At 39.8% G+C, this 19,904-nt stretch overlaps 1 protein-coding gene across 1 annotated transcript; it reads right to left on the reverse strand.

The window, feature by feature from the left end:
* Window positions 1–2,189: 2,189 nt before the first annotated feature.
* On the reverse strand, window positions 2,190–6,131 carry LOC149177426 (protein NRT1/ PTR FAMILY 5.10-like). Its single transcript, XM_089420126.1, has 4 exons — window positions 5,148–6,131; window positions 4,837–5,054; window positions 3,646–4,163; window positions 2,190–3,231 (listed from the first exon to the last, which is right to left on the reverse strand). Exons 1-4 carry the CDS (start codon window positions 5,266–5,268, stop codon window positions 2,349–2,351), a joined length of 1,740 nt encoding a protein of 579 aa, XP_089276252.1. The 5' UTR covers window positions 5,269–6,131; the 3' UTR covers window positions 2,190–2,348.
* Between the last annotated feature and the right edge of the window lie 13,773 nt (window positions 6,132–19,904).

A 19,904-nucleotide genomic window follows, 5' to 3' on the forward strand; every position in this document is an offset into this window, starting at 1 on the left:
GACATAGTGTCCAAGACAATGGTACCAATGGTTCAACAAATATGTTGTCGAACAAGGGTTGGTACGAAGTGAAGCAAACTATAGTTTACTTCACACAATAAGATAATAACTTTCATTATTTTGGTCTTATATATTTGATGGTAGTATTTTCATTAGCGGTTTTAAATAATTAGTTAAGGAGACTAAATCTCAATTGTCATGTAAGTTTGACATGAATAATTTAGGTGAGTTTCACTATTGTTTAGGAATTGAGGTGAAGAGAGAACAAAACAAGACATTGTATGATGGCTAAAGGAAGTATGTGGAACACGTACTTGAGCTCTTTACAATGAATACATGTACATTGACTTGCACTCCATCTCAAGTGGGAGTGTTTTTGTTGATTAAAATGACTCTTAAGAGAAAACATGAGGAAGAGGAGATGGGGAAATGCACTTGGCAACTTTACATATTCAATGGCATGCTCAGAACTACATACTACACATGATGTGGGAATTATAAGTAGGCATGTGGAAAATCTAGGAAGAGATCGTTGGATAGCTATGAAGAGGACCTTTATGTACCTATAGGGCACTATTGAATATGCTCTTTGCAACCAAGGAGATGGAAGCAAGATGCTTCATATGTATGGGTTTGTTGATAATGAAAAGTCCACTGGTGCATATCTATTTACATTGTTTGAAGGATTTGTGAGTTCGAAGTAAGAGGCAATAAGTGGATGCCCATTCCAGTATCGAAGTAAAGTACATTGCAACGTCAAAGATGTCCAAGCACATTTTTTGGTTGTAACAATTATGTACATATATTGGACTTTGAACATGGACCCATCCCTATTTGTTGTTACAATTATAATGCAATTACCTTAGCATAGAATCACAAGTTTTATCCATGGAAAAAGCATATCAAGGTGAAATTCTACTATTTTAGAGAGGTTTAATTGAGTCTAGTGAGGTATCAATACTTGAGGCTAGGACTTAAGGTAATGAAATACATTCTTCAACCAAAGCAATGGATAGGAGGAAATTTGCTTGGAGTAGGGGTAAGTTGGGTATTGAACCTTGAACAATGTATTGCCAAGTGGGAAATTGTTAGGATATTCCCAATTGCATAAGATGTCAATGACATATTCTATTTGTAAACATAATGTGCAAAGAAATTTTTGGATTGCATTATTGTATTTTAGAAGCAAAGTTGTTTCCAAGTTGCATTCATCATTTTAGAAGCAACATCATTTTTGTGTTTGCACATTCTTTATAAAAGAAGAGAAATCAACAAGGTGAGCAATAATTTGTTATCGATGAGAAAGAAATCTTAGTTGTCGTATGTGCTTCTTTGCTATGGTTGTTATATTAATTAAATTCCATCTTTAAGTTGAAGATATTTACATTGTAAATTATTATCCATTTGATATAGGTTGCACTCAAAGTTTAACAATCATAACTCATAATAATCCCAAGTGAAACCTAGCAATAGTACATGTTACTCTTGTTATGGAGACCAAGGACCTAGGTATAACACAATAAATACTACTACATAATGAACATGTTGACAAAATCGAAAAATGGGAGTTATATATTGTAGTTCTTTAAATTGAACAAGCTCACGGCTTATTATTGAACCATGTGATTTAACTCACCCAATCAGAACCAACTAAGGTGGTGCTCTCATAACAAACACCCCTAATGGGTGCAATTGACATCAAGACAAGTATCCATGTGAAGAGTGCCTTCTTAGATTAACCTAACCTTCTTTAGCTTCATTAAAATCATCATGAATTATTTTAAAATGCATGTCAACTAATGATGCATCTACCATTAGGTTAATTTGCACAATAGCTTTGCTTGTAACAATACTTGTAACAATATATACTTTAGGTATCTCATTTCTTCAATATCAATTTTTGATACAGGCTAGAAGTGGAGCTAAGTGAGAAAAGTTGAATGATTCTTTTAAGTGAGCTAGACACCAAACTTGCTCTAGTGAATCAAAGAGCATAATCTCAACTAACTTTGGATTAAAGCTCCAATGCCAACTGAAGCTCCAATGTTTAACAGAATTCCTGTTAATCACAGCCTCTTTAAACAGTGAAGGCCACTCGCTTTACGCAAGTAACTGTCATATTTGTATATAGGGTTACCTAATCATCCTAAGGGCTCCAATATACACATGCACCATTTATAACTAAGGTATTTGCAAACAAATGCTCATTTAAGATGGGACACTTTCAACATAGAAATCGAGGATAACATGTAATGTACCTAGCATTACAATTTGTCTTGCCTGAGAGTAATGCCACTCTGCCCAAACAGAGATACCTTAACAATTCCCTTAAATATCACAACATATGCTCATGAAGGAAGAAGTGGCCTTTCGCTCAAGAATTCCTCGTCCTCATAAGAAATATCCTTTTGGGCATTTTTATACTGATAGCAGCTGGCTAAGAACATGTAAATGCAGAGATTGATCGCACTCAGAGAGGCTAGAAGCCAATAAAAGTAGTCTAAATGAGCTTTGTTCAAGTTGTTTGTGAACCAGCAACCCCCCTTGCTTCTGCAACTAACCTTCTCAGTAACTGAAATAAGGATGCTGCTAAGGAAACTACCAACTCCTATAACACTCAGATACACAGCAATACCCAGGCTTTTCATAGTGTCTGGCATCTGATCATAAAAGTACTCTTGCATTCCTACCATTGTAAATACATCAGCTATGCCAAATAACACATATTGTGGAAGCAGCAGAAAAATGCTCAATGGAATTGTTGCGTTGGGCAGGTCTATCAGTCCACTGTCCTTTGCTACCTCGATTCTTCTAATCTCTATCAATGCGGCAACAATCATTGATATAATGGAGAAAAACATGCCAGTGCCTATCCTTTGCAGCATAGTAATCCCCCGTTCATTCCCTGTCAAGCGCCTTGCAATTGGAACAAAGATGCGGTCATAAACAGGAACCAATAGGAGAATAGATAGGCTAGTAAAACACTGTAAGCTTGCAGCAGGGATCTCAAAATGTTTTCCAATCTTTCTATCCATTGTGGCGCCCTGTTTTGTGAAAAATGTTGAAGATTGTGCAAAGACAACCCCAAACATCAAACATGACATCCAAATTGGTGACAGCCCAAGAACATCTTTCACCTCTTCAACCTCTTGGACTGTGCATAGTCGCCAATTGAAGGTTGTTTTACACTCATGGTCCAACTCATCTTCAACTGTAGCTTTGTCAAGAAACCTGGAAAATGAGAATGAGGATATCCATCACAAATATCTCAGTTCATCTAAAATTGAACATAACAGAGTGCAACCCACAAGAAGCAACAACGACACGACTGAAATAAAATAGAAATATGACTTAAGGATAGACTATACCTTACCCGTGGTCAGGAAGCAGCCATATCCTATACTATATCCTTAAATCTAAATTTTCAGTCCACCCTCTTCCTACAAAATATTATTTCAATTACCAAGAGTTTCAATATTTTTCTTGTCAAATGGAAAAACCACTGTGACTCTAACAAATTGGAGTCACGGCAATGGCCACTTTTACCAATGTACAACAATTTTTGTGGCAATTATTTCCCGTAGGTTTGTACTAATAAATGCAATATAACTAGATGTAAACTGAGCAAGACCAGAGAGGAATTACCTAAACTGATCAGTACGCAATTGCTGTCTTCTTGGTCCAAAAATCGAAACTTCTTTTTCTTCAATGCGAGCTACGTTATTTTCTTCCTGATAAGAAGTGGAAACGTTCCATTTATAAAATGTTGCAACAAAGACATGGACAATTCGAGTAAGAGGACTACCACCAGGCAGTTTATGCCGGTAAAATTTTGTCCCACACAAGAAGATAAGCAGTGCTATTGCCATAGTCACAGCAGGAAGGCCAAATCCTAGGCCCCATCCTATATCGTCCTGAATATATGTGAGTACAGCGAATCCTGTAAGAGTACCAATGCAAATACTAAAATACCACCAATTAAAGAATGAACTCTTATACTTATTCTCTTCCGGGTCGTCCTCATCAAACTGATCAGCACCAAATGCTTGTAAACAGGGTTTGAAGCCTCCTTGCCCCAAAGCAACCAAATAGATTGAGAAGAAGAAAATCCCAGCATGCTTTAGACTCGTCAAAGAGGCGGACAAAGTGACCAAAATAAATCCCTGTAACAATCCATCTCATGTAGTGTTTATTAGTAGGATGCCATGCACGAGATTAAAGCAGAAAAGGAACAATCATTTTCACCTATTGTCCTTTTAAATAGGGGTTCAATTCACCCAAATATATACCAAAATGTTCCCGTGTCCATCAAAATTTGCATGAATCCACTGGGAAACTAATTATACAGATACTAAATTATCCATTGTTTAATGCTGGAACACCAAAAAAAAATACAAACCAGTGGGATGTCATCAAACCATAAAGTCGTGGTCATGCCGGTAAAATCCTGATCAACCCTAGTGCTTACAAAGGGTTTGTACTTCATGGTAGATTTTTCGAAAGTAAGGTCCACGTTGCCTTTAATGGGCTGGTCCTGACTTAATCAGTCCTGAAGCAATCAGGTAAGGTTCTGTGCCAGCAATCTTATGTGTAAACATTGCTGACTGTTTAACTATCCAAGAGTGTCCCATTCTTGTGTGGTCTGCTCTAGCCGTATGGCATGAGCTTCAAAGGGATAAGGTTCGGTGCAAATCCTCGATGGTTTTCATTGAACAGTGATTTCTCAAACCTGGTACCTAAGCCCAACGAAGTCCACTTGTGGCAGTCTAACTGCTTGGGGTATGCTTCTGAGAGGACTTGGAAAACAGGAAAAGGAAAAAAAAAAAAAATACTAACCAGCAAATAGATGACAGATGTGACGACAATAGTCCAATAACGACCCAAATATGAATCTGCAACAAAAGCCCCAAGGAAAGGAAGCATGGACGCCACTCCTGACCAGTCATTCACGTTCTTTGCAGCAGTAGCAGTACTCTCACGCAAAACATCTGTGAGGTAAGTCACCAAATTTGAACGTATGCCTGTATAGGCAAACCTCTCTGCTATCTCCACTCCTGTGAAGAAGATGATGATGAGATATGTCAACAAACACAACAGATTTTACACTATTTAAGAATTGAATGTGTAAAAGATAATTGAACTCATACCAATGATGAGAAGTGATGCTTTCCATCGCCCAGTATGAGCTCTGCTAACAGAACGTCCATGGATATCCACTGATCCGTCTCCTACAAAACCACTGGATGACGATGAATGATGGTCTTCCATTTCTGTCTGGTCGAATAGTCTCTATTGAATTCACTGTGATAATAATGCCTTCTGCGTGAAGCTTTCTGCAACCCTAGCCGTCGGGTTCCTCCTCTGCGTCTCAGATCTCTTTCTTCAGCTTGGCTACAGGTTGTGCTGCTCGAGGCGTCCTTTTTAAGTTCATCTTTCTTCCCTCCAAGGGAAAGGGTTCTGATTGCTGGTGCAGAGACCTCTAATGGCTTGAATAAATCTTTAAAAGATGGGAGTGGGGGTTCTTATTGCTGTTGCAGAGACTGCTAATGGCTTGAAGAAATCTATAAAATATGGGAGTGTTCCAGAGCCCCTTCGTTCAGATGGATACTCTTGATTATGTAATTGAAGAGGCAGCTTCATCTTGGCTAGGAATCTCTGTACCAAGCGGTATTTGTCAATGTTTACTGCCGATTTCAGTGGTCTTTGGCCACTAAGCTCCATAAGTGGATCTCCCAGAGTTGGAAGCGCTGAGAAAACATAGAATCAACATAGAATCCTCGAATCATCCATTCTGGGTGGCCTCTGGGTGGCCCCTGCCCCTGCTTTACGGGCCTAGGAGGCTTTTGCGTGAAGGGCTAGTCCACTTTTTCCGATTCCTCAATTCAATCGGTTGGCCCCCGATATACGCTCGCCCATGTGGGGCTTCGAATCTTTGGACTCCACTAAAAACAGTGGAAAAGCTGGCATCTTGCATTTTGGAAGTTTTGAATATTTGGCGTCCACTAAAGACAGCGGAAAAAACTGACATCTTGTACTTCTCAGGTTTCGACTTTGGCTTCATATATTGATTCAGGCTGCAGGTAATATCTCAAAACAAAAATGTGATTCTTCTGCTCGTCTCTTCGATACTTGAGTAATCAAGTAGACTTGTAAAATGGGTATATTCGTATAAAAAGCAAAAAGGCTATCAAGGTAGACTAAGTGGTTGACTTGAGTCGTTAACTCTCTTGCTAGTCGTGTTTGATTTCACTAAAATCATATGTTTAGCTTATATTGATTAGGTTTAAAGAGTAGCCTGTGTGTGTCCGGGAGTTTTCACTTATTACTATCCAAAAAAACCAAAAATAGTAATATTCATATAAAAAAACAAACATAATCATTTTAATAAGTTAAGGGTGCACAAACGCAACGCCACCTTTTGTGAAAGTAGCATTTTCATATAAAAAGGTAAATTGGTAAAGTCATGGACCAAAAAGACCCAAAGAAAATTGAATCCATGTCTCATGACAAAGGGTTAATAATTTGGTTGACTTCAACTAATTGGGCTACCTATAAAAGTCAAGCCTCAACATTTGGGTCAACTAGGCATAAAGTCCCTTTTGGCGGGGAAGCCTAGAACATGGGTGGGACTACTTTCAAATCGATTCCAAACACCTAAACTCCAGAGACTAGAGTTGGCGATGGAACTTGAATTCATATAGCTTGTATCCTTCAACACTACAGACATATGGGTGACACCTCCAAATATTTGAACATGAGTGAGACTACTTGCAAATCGATTCCAAACACCAAAACTCTAGAGGCTAGAGTTGGTGATGGGACTTGCATTCACATTGCATGTATCCTCCTACCCCACCCCTTTAAAAGTGGCATATTCATATAAGAAAACAAATTGGTGAAGGTCATGGCAATAAGGGAAAAAAGTTAAAGTCATAGATTTTTTAAGAGTAGTCTACCGATGCCACAAATTCACCTGTAAAATGGTGGAAATCCCAACATGATTTTTGCCAAAATCCGACAGAAATTTGGGAAATATGGGTTATAATTGTCAAACTTCAGGATTTTGGGTGCCCAGAAGGTTTTGATGACGTTGAGTCCATTTCAACCATAAAAAAACAATTCAAACACTCATATGATCACATTTTTTGAAAAAAAAGAATCGCCCAACAATTTTTAACTTTCCGGACGAATTTGTGGCCTTGGTAGACAACGTCTTTTCTTTTTTGTTTGATTTTTTTTAAGTTTTTTTTTTTTTGTAAATTAAATTCTATTAACTCAAAATAGCAAATTACATCAGGAAACCAAGAATTCCAAGAAGCATCTACAACATTTATGGGGTTACTCCTTGATCTAGGTTCCTTCAGCTTTCAGAATTAACCAAGACCTTTTACTTTTGTGATGTTGTTAGAATTTCATTTTAAAAGAGCATAGAAGAACATATGTGCATGCTTAAACAAGAGGAAACATGACAACGATCAACAAGTCATGAACACGACGCATTTGATAACGGAGTTCACCCAGTGTGAGTTACGTCTTCGGGCCCGGTGTTAAGATGGTGGAGGTCGCTTCATACACTATTGGAAATGATGATGATGTACATGGAAAACTCTTTGTCATAGCAAGGACATACACCCTCAAACAAGAGTGGCTTGTCTCTCCACAAGACGTTCCGCTTACAGAAATTCTCACTCAAGAAGGCTTCCTCTCAACACGACAAACTAAAATGATCTCACACAATGTGGCAATGAGTATCACTTCAACATAGTTACACAGGCATCTCAACAACAATACATAGCATGAAAAGCTAAATACATCTCACATAATGTGGCAAAAGAGATCCCACAACATAACATCAAGCAAGGATCTCAAAACATAATACATCATCTCAGCAATTATGAAGGAAAACATAGCATGACTAATTCATGTACTTTCAACTTTGAAGTTGGACGAAAAATGGAAGGCTCAGCTGCAAAATCTGACTCCACCATTGAATTTTTGTCGTCGAGAGGTGTAAAATCGACTATCCATTTGTCAAATTCCAACACCGTCAAAATATGATCCTGTAGAAATCTTTTAGATTCCCCATGATTCTCCAAAGATTCTGTCCTCTGGGCTAACTGGAGATATTCTACTCCAATCACGAATCTGATCTCACAATCATGATCCTTGTGAGATTCTGAGACTTTTGAGTATAAAGTTGGCTACATTTTGACCCTGATGAATTCCAACCTCTAATGAATCTAGAAGATTCCATCAAGATTCTTCAAAGATTCTTCTCTGCTGGGAATCTGTGAATGTGCTACTTAGATGGTGATTCTGATTTCACCATCGCACTCCTTACAAAATTCTGGTTAAAATGACTATAAACTTCGTATCATTCTGACAAAATGAAAATTTACCTCCCCAGAGAATCTTCAGGGATTAAGGAATATTCTCTGAGAATTTTCTCCAAATGCGTGCAAATCATGGTTCCACTGGATTGTGGTTCCATCTATTTGGAACTCTGTCACGGTTCTGTTGTGCTGCCTCCGTTCCGTCGCCTCCCCCCGTGCAAATGAATTCACTAGGGGTTAAATATTATGGTCTGATAGAGCCACCAAGGAGCGAGCCCCGTGGCCCAACGACGGCAGTTGTTATTTCGTCGAATGAGGCCAGGGTTCAAATCCTCGCCTCCCCAACTTGGTGACCGGTATGATTTTATTATGTGTCGGTTTTGGCACGTCTGAACAGGGCCATCATTTGGTGGTTGGTGAGACCTCCCGGTGGGTGCCGGACACGTGAGGCGGGCGAGTTCAAGCCCCACCAGTGTTCGTTGTTTGTTTGGCAAGTGGTTGGTGTGGGCCGTGTTAGCGCTTGGAATTCACCTAGGCTGAGATAGACAAACTCTCAAGGCTACATCAAACCATTTCACCTCGTAGCTAGCCCTACGAGGTATGAGAAGGCTCTCTCGGGTCAGATTCGGTAGATCTTTCAATATGATAAGCTGACCAATTAGGAATAAAGATTTTAGGCTAGTAAATTGATAAGGGGGGTTGATTTAAAGATTTTTGGGGTCTTTGGTGGCAATTTGAGGGAGTGCAATTCAGGGTGCGGGGATTGGGCTCAGTTTTTGCAGGGGGATCTTTGGGGCAAGGTAGGAGTGAGTGCTGATGCCTTAATCTGAGATGAATGATCAGGAATGATAGAGGAGGAGCTAAAGAGGGCAAACAACAACTTTGAATCCTCTTTAGACAGTGGAAAACATAGATATTGAACAAAATTAAAAGCTGAGCATGGCATGCATGAATTCAAACTTTATCACTTCATCTGTTCAATTAGCAGCAAAGAAAGAGATGGAACACATAAACACACTTACAATAACATGTAGAGAACACACCATCAACACAACAATCCACAAGAATCCACAATGATGTCTGCAAAACCCTGGCCTTCCTTTTCCTTAAATTGCAGAGATAGATGTACAATATACAATAAAGCTTTCTCCCACAAGAGTCCAACCATGAAAATGAGAAGGAGAGAGCATAATATAGACCATCTAGACCATCTAACTCCTTTCCCCACCTCTAGGGGTCGAGCTCAGCTTCCTAGGAGCAGTTTGAACTAATTCTAAACTAAGAACTAGAAAATAGGCAGCCAAACAACTTGCCTCTATTACTTAGCTAACTCATCCATGCATTAATTTTTCACTTTTTACATCATGGAAGCTTCTAGAAGGGTAAAGAGAGATAAAATCTATCAAAGTGCCATGAAAATATTACATTTATCCATCATCTACAAGTAAAAATGGTCAACCATAGTCAAAACAGTGTTTTTTGACAAAAAAGGTCAATTCTGGCAAAGCTGGCTCGAATGGTCGCGCCCCCTGTTCAAATGGTCGCGCCCCTTTGCAGCTACTTTTGAGTGGGTTCCACTGATCCAAATCAGGTGCAAGATGGCTCATTGGAAAGCTTGGTCTGTCTACTTTCCATCCCAAGTGGAATTTTTGAATTTGGAGTTGTTTTGCCCCCTCAAAAACCATTTCTCCCAAGGTCACTTTCTGCAACTCAAAAAGTGGGCAGAAAGTCATTTTTTTGATGTATTTTGAGCTTTTGGAGGCTCAAATCTCAAAATCAGGTTTCTCCCAAGTATTGGTAATTTTTCTCTTTGCATGCCCTTTCCAAAAATGCCAAGTTTTCAAAATTCCGAGCAGTCCTCCAAAATGGTCTCACCCGGGGTGAGACCATTCCAATGGCCTAAACCTGTAAATTGCACAAAAAATTCACAAATGACAAAATTTTCTCCAAATTTCTTGAAATTTGGGCTGGGAGTCCCCAATCAAGTACCATGCTCAGTCAAAGAGGCTTTGGCCAAAGTTTGGAGTGGATCGAGCGTTTTCCTTCGTTTTTGTGCTTTGGCCAACCGTCCTTGGAGCACCTTCGTTCTCGCCGGTATTTTTGACATTTATCTCAAACCATGACACCTGTGTAAAAAGTGAAAGAGGTTTTTCTTCCTTGGCATGTTGTGGACAAAAACCTCTCTCAGTTTTGCAAAATTCATCTTTGATTGCTCAGAAACAGCTTTTGAGTGAAACTTGTCCCGATGTGTGAAACAAGGGATTTTGTCGAAATGGAGCGAAATGAAGGGGATAGAGGGCTTCTAAATTCTTGGGGAAATTTTTGGGAGTGGGGAGGGATGTTAGGAAGCAGGGGAAAGTGGAATCTCAGAGATTGAGTGAGGGGAAGGGGTCGAAAAGGGCAAAACACAGGTCAAACTTAGAAAATTGCCAGGTTGTAGCTAGAAACTAGGGTTTGTGCAAAAATGAGGAATTTGGCGGATCTAAGGGATGGGAAGTGTTTGATAAGGTACTTTAAGGATAGGGAAAGGTGTATGAACATCAGGAAACAAGTTTTGCCTGTGATTTGACCACCCAAGAGAAATTGCTTTCAAAACCCTAGGAGAGGGAAATGACCTTGCCTGGGCGCAACATGAAGCATGAACAAGGTGTAAAATGACTCATTAGACACTGACATGATGATGAAAACACTCTGAATGATAATAGACTTAGCTGAATGATGACATAGACTGACATTTGGGCAAACCCTAGACCTAATGGCTAGTGACCAAATTTTGCTTGAAAACTCTTTGAAATGACAAAATTTGACCTTGACACTTTAAAATCACTTTGAAAGAGCATATTTGATCGCTGAAGGAAGGCTGCAAAGACTGACACTAACAGGCCGTATGGCCATTGTGATTCCATCGGGGGTGGCAAGTCCGTCGGGGTTGGCTCGTCCCCCACCCATTTGCTTTTGATATCCAGTCAAGACCATGGGGGTGGCAGGGGTGACAACCTGACCCCCGACATATTTTTTGTAGGTATAGTAGTTAGGATTTGGGGTGACGGGATTGGTGGCCTGCCACCATTTTTTTAATATATTTTGGTTTTAATATAACCACTATTGGCCTTTTTTCATTTTGCCGAAAATAAGGGATATTGGGCAAATTAAGTAGGCAACAATTTTCCCTATTTTGGTGGCTAGATTCTGGTGACCGTTACCGGTGCAATTTGTAGGTCCATTAACCCTGTGACTTGGCAAAGCTAACCTTGAACTTTGACTTGCTCTAACGTCTTCATATGAGCTCTGATTTGAGTGTCGTTTGCACCATTGGAATTAGGGCAACAAGCACTTCGATCTAGTGCTCGTTCGAGAGCACTCTGACCACTTTGAATTTTGGCCATTTCTTAGCCCTCTTGGACTTCTGCATGTGTTTGGAGCCACCTGGATCAATCCTCCCCACTGAGGAGCTTTTGGTCCTCCAAAATCATGAAAATAATTTGCAACTTTGTACATTTTCTACGCCACAAGTGTCCTGATAGGTCTCCCTTCCTTCTTCTTTACCTTTGTTCTTCGGAGCCATAAGCGATGAGCTAACACCTGCATCCTCTGCAAACTTGTAGTACATTTATGCAAATAACATGCTTAATTTACATGACCAACTAATGACCCAATCATCCCATACTTTCCACGAGTTTATAACACACTCTATGGTTAAGTTTACATCAAAATGGAAATAATACCCCAGCTACCAATACAGGGCCAAAACATCATTGTTGCTTCAACAAGTAATGGAAAACACATCATCACTTTTACATTTTAAGTTACAACACATGATTTACAAAAATAAGGCCATGACAAGCTAACACATCTAGAAAGACTATTTCTCACTTATCAAAGTGAACAGGTCATCTCCCTATGGTGGATTCACTTGTCGATCAACTTTTTCAGTTGGTTCATGCATAGACGCTTCGTCCTTAAGGCGTTGCTATGGATGGAGCCTCCAACATGTGGCTCTTTGATGACCACCTCTGTTGCAATGACTACAATAAGTCTTCCTCCTCCATACTTGCTTAACATGCTTCTTTCCTTGCTATGGAGAAGGCATTTCATCCGTCATCCTCTTTCGTGCTGCCATTCTCTTCCAGCATTCAACAATCACATGGTTATGTAAACCAAAAAAACTACATGTTTTGTGATGCCATGATTTACATTCATCATTAACAACATGATTGTAATCGAAATGAAAGAATGCTGAGACTTGTTATACCTTTCTTGGCTGTCTCTGGTGCCATTATGACGATGAGAGATTGCCTCAGCTCTTTCTCTGCAATGTGCATTGCCATGGGATGATGGTGATGTGTTCCCATCATTCTCTTTCCTTGATGGTTTCAACAATGTCTCGGAAGCTTCTGACACCTTTGAGCATTCTCCTTCAGTGTATCCCAAACCTGCGAATCGAGGTCTTTGCACAACCTCCAATGGTTGAGTTATGCCTTGGCCATTAACACCAAGTCCTCCTCCTTTGTACCCCATCTTGGTAAGGAGTCTCATGTCATTTCCTGTAATCGGTACTTCCACATTTCCAATAGAAATAACATCATGTGAAGATAAAACTAAAGAAGAATCAACTTTGTTTACCTCAGTTGTCGATTCTAAAACAGGGGATGATGACTTCTTTAAGACTTCGTTGAGCTCCAACTCCTCCAAGGCCTTTTTTATGGCTTGTAGTTGAAGTTGCAGTCTCTGATTCTCCTCTTTCTCTTCTTGTAGAAGCCTCCTTAATTCAGCATCCTTTGCTTGAAGGTTTCAATCGTTTTGCTTCAATTCTTCTAAGGTTGCCTCTGCGGCTTGCAACTAAAGCTGCAATCGTTGCTTCTCCTCTTTCTCTTCTCGTAGAAGAATCTTCAATTTAGTGTTATCTGCTTGAAGACTCTGGTTGATCTCCTCATTTGAATGATGAGAAGATGATGAAGGCAATGAAGGTTCACTGGAAGGTGTGGAAGGAGCATCGTTCTCTGCTCTTTCTTTCTCTTGTCTCTCATAAGCTTCATACAACATGTCCACCATTTTGGACATCTTGAGCATGGCCTCGTACATGTCTTTTTCATCCTCCATTGTTGCACGTTCAATCATTGTTCATGCTCGCAATTCACATCAGTGAGAAGACCGCTTTGATACCAAACTTGACCTGGGTTCCTTCAGCTTTCGGAATTAACCAATACCTTTTACTTATGTGATGTTGTTAGAATTTCATTTTAAAGAGCATAGAAGAACATATGTGCATTCTTAAACAAGAGGAAACATGACAATGATCAACAAATCATGAACACGACACATTTGATAACGGAGTTCACCTAGTGTGGGTTACACCTCCGGGCCCTGTGTCAAGATGGTGGAGGTTGCTTCATATACTGCTAGAAATGATGATGATGTACATGGAAGACTCTTTGTCATATCAAGGACATACACCCTCAAAGAAGAGTGGCTTATCTCTCCACGAGACGTTCCACTTACAAAAATTCTCACTCAAGAAGGTTTCCTTTCAACATGACAAACTAAAATGATCTCACACAATGTGGCAATGAGTATCCCTTCAACATAGTTACACAGGGATCTCAACAAAAATACATAGCATGAAAATCTAAATACATCTCACATAATGTGGCAAAAGTGATCCCACAACATAACATCAAGCAGGGATCTCAAAACATAATACATCATCTCAACAATTATGAAGGAAAACATGACATGACTGATTCATGTACCTTCACCTCTGAAGTTGGCCAAAAAATGGAAGGCTCAACTGCAAAATTTGACTGCACCACTGAATTTTTATCATCGAGAGGTGTAAAATCGACTATCCATTTGTCGAATTCCGACACCGTCAAAATATGGGCTTGTAGGAATCTTTTAGATTCCCCGTGATTCTCCAAAGATTTTATCCTCTGGGCTGACTGTAGATCTGTTGCTCAAATCACGAATATGATCTCGCCATCATGATACCTACGAGATTCTTAGACTTTTGAGTATAAAGTTGGCTGCATTCTGACTCTAACGAATTTTAGCCTCTAAGGAATCTAAAAGATTCCATCAAGATTCTTCAAAGATTCTACTCTGTCGTGAATATGCAAATCTGTTGCTCAGATGGTGATTCTGATTTCACCATCGCACTCCCTATGAAATTCCAGTTAAAATGACTTTAAACTTCGTATCATTTTGACAAAATGAAAATTTACCTCCCTAGAGAATCATCAGGCATCAAGGAATATTCTCTAAGAATTTGTCTCGAAATGTGTGCAAATCATGCTTCCACTGGATCATGGTTCCATCTTTTTGGAACGTTGTCACGGTTCCACTGTGTTGCTTCCATTATGTCGCCTCCCCCCGAGCAAATGAATTTACTGGGGGTTAAATATTATGGTCTGACGGAGCCACGAAGGAGCGAGCCCCATGGCCCAACGACGACGGTTGTTATTCCGTTGGACGAGGCCAGGGTTCAAATATCCGTCTCCCCAACTTAGTGACCGTTATGATTTTATTATGTGTCGATTTTGGAACATTTGAATAGGGTTGTCGTTTGGTGGTTGGTGAGACCACCCGGCGGGGGCCGGCCACATGGGCTGAGCAGGTTTAAGCCTCGCCGGTCTCAATTGTTCGTTTGGCAAGTGGTTGGTGCAGGCCGTATGGCCATTGTGGTTCCACCGGGGGTGGTGGGTCTGTCGGGGGTGGCCCTTCCACCACCCATTTGCTTTTGATGTCCAATCAAGACCACGGGGGGTGGCAGGGGTGACAACCCGCCCCCTAACATATTTTTTGCAGGTATAGTAGTTAGGATTTGCGGTGGCAGGGTTGTTGGCCCGCCACCCTTTTTTTAATATATTTTGGTTTTAACATAACCACTATTGGCCTTTTTTTCATTTTTCTGAAAATAAGGGATATGGGGCAAATTAGGTAAGCAACAATTTTTCCAATTCCGGTGGCTAGATTCAGGGGACCGCTGCCGGTGCAATTTGTAGGTCCATTAACCTTACCACTTGGCCAAGTCAACCCTAAACTTTGACTTTCTCTAACTTCTTGATACGAGCTTGGATTTGAGTGTCGTTTACACCATTAAAATCAAGGCAACGAGCACTTTGATCTCGTGTTGGTTTGAGAGCAATCCAACCACTTTGAATTTTGACCATTTCAGAGCCCTCTTGGACTTCTACACGTGTTTGGAGCCACTTGGATCACTCCCCATAATTAATCATGGGTTTTTCTTTCTTCCCCTTTATCCTAAGAACATATACCCAACCTATAGATTTATCATTTACAATCGAGGATAAGACCATATCCTCATTCTTTTGAGAAATATTCATCGCTCTCGAATTAGCGAAGCACAGAATTTATTTATCATTGTCTGAATGGTTAGACTCATGGGTGTGTTTATGCCCACTAGAAGTTATTTCCTTCTCCTTTGCCTGAGAATTATCCTTTGTTGAGGGATGGGACAAGCCACAGGGGGATGCTCAGGAACTTGAGAAGCCGAGGAGTTAGGGTTTGTCTTCTACTACTAAGAACAAAGCTTTTGACTTGTCGAGTTCTTTCCAATTGATGTGGCCTTCTAATCTCACCATCCCTGATTGGGTTTTCGTTGCTCCTGGGAGTTGAACAACCCATTTAAAGAAGGAAATTTTTTTTGTAGATGTCTTGACTACTGGCATATTCTATATCTAAAAGCAGTGTTTTCATAGTCCAAAGATATTCCTTTCCAGTGCACTTGAGCATAATTTTATCTGGAAATCCTTCACTCAAATCCAATTCAACACATACACAGAAAAATGTGATGAAACCTAAAGCCAACCTTTCATTGTCTATTTTGATGAACTAGCCAATTGAATTGCCAATTTTTTCCAAGATATTTAGTCGAATCCATTGGAGGGGTAAGTTTGGGAGCCTTTCCCAAACCAGAGTAGCTAGAGATTTCATGGAAAACGGGTTGAATTTTAGAAACTAAGGCTGAATCGAAAGATCTGTTCAACCCTAGAACCAGGGCCCTTGGTCAAAATCCCTCTGTCGGTCTTCAATATCTTTGAAGACAACACAAAATATCCCTTCGAACAAAATAATAATTCTAGATTTTGGGTCCAGTTATGATGAACCCAATCTCGAAGGGCAGAAGCTTGGGGCCAAAAACCATTGAAATGACATATAATCACTTGTCGTTTATAATCTATTATCTTCATCATTGTTAATATCTCATTCACCTTGAATCGATGTTGAGTCCACTAAATGTTCCACCACAAACTCTTGACCTAAGAGATCCTTTGTTGAATAAGAGTTAGATGTTGGAATTAAGGCATCTTTAAATGACAAGGGTTTGGGTGTCGAAGATGCCTTGCCTCCTTTGGCACCACCCTGCAAGATTTCCACTAAAGAGATAGTGGCACTCCTTTTAATTTCCTAATCTTTGAGAGGTTTTCCATCTTCAATCTCTCCTCTTCATAGAGGAGCCTTACTTCTCCCATCAAGATACCTATCTACGGATGGATGCTTTCAGCCAACGCTCCCGCAAACTTTGAATCTAAGATCATAAGACAAAGGGACTCTCCAAACATGGATCGAACAAAAATTGGAAAATTTTGATGATCCAGGTCTTCTGATCCATTCATTTTGGCTCTAGCACTAGATGGAGACTTCCATCAAACACTTCGTGAGCATTACCATGCCCCCAGAGAAGATATTTTTTCATACTTTTCAATGAACACTTTGCTGACATCCTTCCCACTCTTTAAATGACAAGGGTTTGGATGTCGAAGATGCCCCACCTCCTTTGGCACCACCCTGCAAGATTGCCACTAAAGAGATAGTGGCATCCCTCTTAATTTCCTAATCTCTATGAGCTTTTCCATCTTCAGTTGCTTCCCTTCATAGAGGAGCCTTACTTCTCCCACCGAGATACCTGTCTGATGATGGATGCTTTCATTCAGTGCTCCCACAACCTTTGAATCTAAGACCATAAGGAAAAGGGACTCTCTAAACATGGATCAAACAAAAATTGGATCCAGGTCCTCTCCTCCATTCATTTTAGGCTCTAGCACTGGCTCGAGACTTCCATCAAAGACTTTATGAGCATTGCCATGGCCCCAGAGAAGATCTCTTTCAAACCTTTCAATGAACACTTTGCTGACATCCTTCCCACTCTTGGAAATTCTAAATCCAAGAAACTCGTTGGATTCAACGATCTCTCGATGAGGTAAGCTTAGCAGACCACCGAAGACTACATCAAAATCTCCAGTGTCATAGTCCAAAAAAGCTTCACCGCAATGACCTCACTTCACCACGAATTCCACTGACACCAACTTGCAAATAGGGTGCAGACTGGAAATAGAAACCATCCCTACCTCTCGACTTAAAGGGAAAAACATAAAGCTCTGCTCCAACAACCAACAATCCAACCTGGGAGTGGTGGAGCTGACAAATCCAACAACACAAACCAAAGAACTCTTTAACTTAGAAAATTTGCCATGGTCATAAAGAAATTCTTAAGTTTTTGATTGTTTTTTAAAGATTAATAAAGGTAAACAAAAAAAATGTTGAATAAAATCTGAATGGGAAAAAAAATGATATATTAAATATAAGGTAAAAAACACATTTTACTTTAATTACATTATGATTAAATTTTTAAAATCATTTAGATAAAAGGATGTATTCAATTTAAAAAAGAAAAAGTGAAAGAGGTCACATTATTTTCAATGTACTAACATTTAAATAAAAATGTTAAATTATTGGGATGGATAGATAACATAAGTATTAAAAATATGATATATTATTATTATTATTTAGAAGTGTTTAAGTGTTTTTTAAGTAAATCAATGTTTTCTATTAAATTATTTTAAGAGTATATTGTGTGGAGTTTGATTTCAAAATGCTTTTGGCTTCATTCTTATTGGACTTGTTGGCCAGAAGATACTGATAGAAACACACAATTAACAACAAAAGGAAATAAAATAGCTCATGTAGATTGTCCAAACTGACCAAAAAACTCTAAGGACGAGAATGCAACCTACAATCATTTGTGATCATTAGCATTTCCTGGGCCTCGAACATCTGGTCCTCCACCAGGAGGCTGAGGAGGACGAAAAGCTTCATACAAGTGGGCCTCCATGTGTGTCAATCAGTCTTCAAGTTGATTTTATCACTCCTGAATCCTCTTCTGCCTCCGCTGAAGTGAGACTATCCTGATCATCATGTGCCACTGGTTGTGTTGTAGGTCGTTCCTGAAAGTTATCATCTCATTACGATCATCGTACTTGTCACGAACGATTTTTTCCACTAAAAGGGTGACCTATCGAAGCTGAGCTTAGAGGGAGTCAAATGGGGAAGGTAGTTCTATCCTTCCTAGTGAATCAACATGTTGTTGGTCCACCGCTTCCCCCACGTCAAGCTCTTCCATGTTGTGGACAACACCTTATCCTTGAGGTCTTGCTTCCAAGCGAGGCCAACTGTGTTGTCACTGTACAGGCTTCCTACGAGCTGCTCCGCACTGCACCTACTTAATTTTCCATCAGAATTGCCCACCACCAACTTCGATAACATTTCCTGGGCAATGTCTCACCTAGTTAATGTGCACTGAGATGAAGAAGAATGCACCCAAGTAGAGTCGCCCACCTTCCAACCACCTAGCTAGATTGAGTCTCCTGCAACACACATCCATCCCCCATAGTCTACATCTCGACCACTACCCAGCTAACTGGAGGCTACAAGCATACCAAAGCTCCACCAACAAACAAACACCCCAAAATGTAGCGGACTTGCCACCACTCTGGTTCACTAGTATGAAAAATTCAAATATACAGTTGACACACACCACCTTTTGGCTAGCGCCACCCCTAGTAACCACATCAAGAAGAATAAATGACCCCCAGACTCCTCAACACACCACAATTCAACATGTTGAAAATAGCAACAAGAAATGCTAAAAATAGCATTGCTAAAAATAACATTTCAGGATATTCCAATTTTAATTTGTCCTTGAATTAGAATTGTGAATTAAAATTCAAATTTAGTCTCACCAGCTGTTTGAAAAATAATTAATTAATTCATCTTGAGTTAATTAGTTGGAGAAATTCAAGCTAGAAGTCTTTGTGAAGTCATGCAACAGTTATCTCTTAAATTAAGGAAATAAGGATGAGATGTATTTGAGTTGTAATTAGTTAGCTCAGTTAACTGAGTTATGTCTAGTTAAATTAGTTCCAAATAGTTTGAGGAACTAATTGTGAGTTCAGTCAATTAGTGCATGCATGCATGAAACTAGTGTACTCCAAATAACTGATGATTCTCTCATAAATAACTCATGCATGTCAGTTTAGGCAAAGACCCAGTTGAGATTAAAGACAAGGACATTGTACTATCAGTTGGAGGAATTTTCCTATAAAGGAAACTCATCCATGTAGAAGGAATAGGTTCCTTGAGGATTGTGTCGTTTTACAAGGTGTGAGATCAGTGTTACACTTGGTAACAGTAGGATCAACCAGGAGAAACTGCGCAAGGAAATAGGAGGCTTGGAGAGCAGAGGAGAAGGTTTGTGAGAAGCCTTGTTTGCCT

Source organism: Pinus tabuliformis, chromosome 4_1 (genome assembly GCF_031772625.1).
Source record: "Pinus tabuliformis cultivar Carrire ecotype Pingquan chromosome 4_1, CPIR1, whole genome shotgun sequence".
Classification (NCBI taxonomy): Eukaryota; Viridiplantae; Streptophyta; class Pinopsida; order Pinales; family Pinaceae; genus Pinus; species Pinus tabuliformis.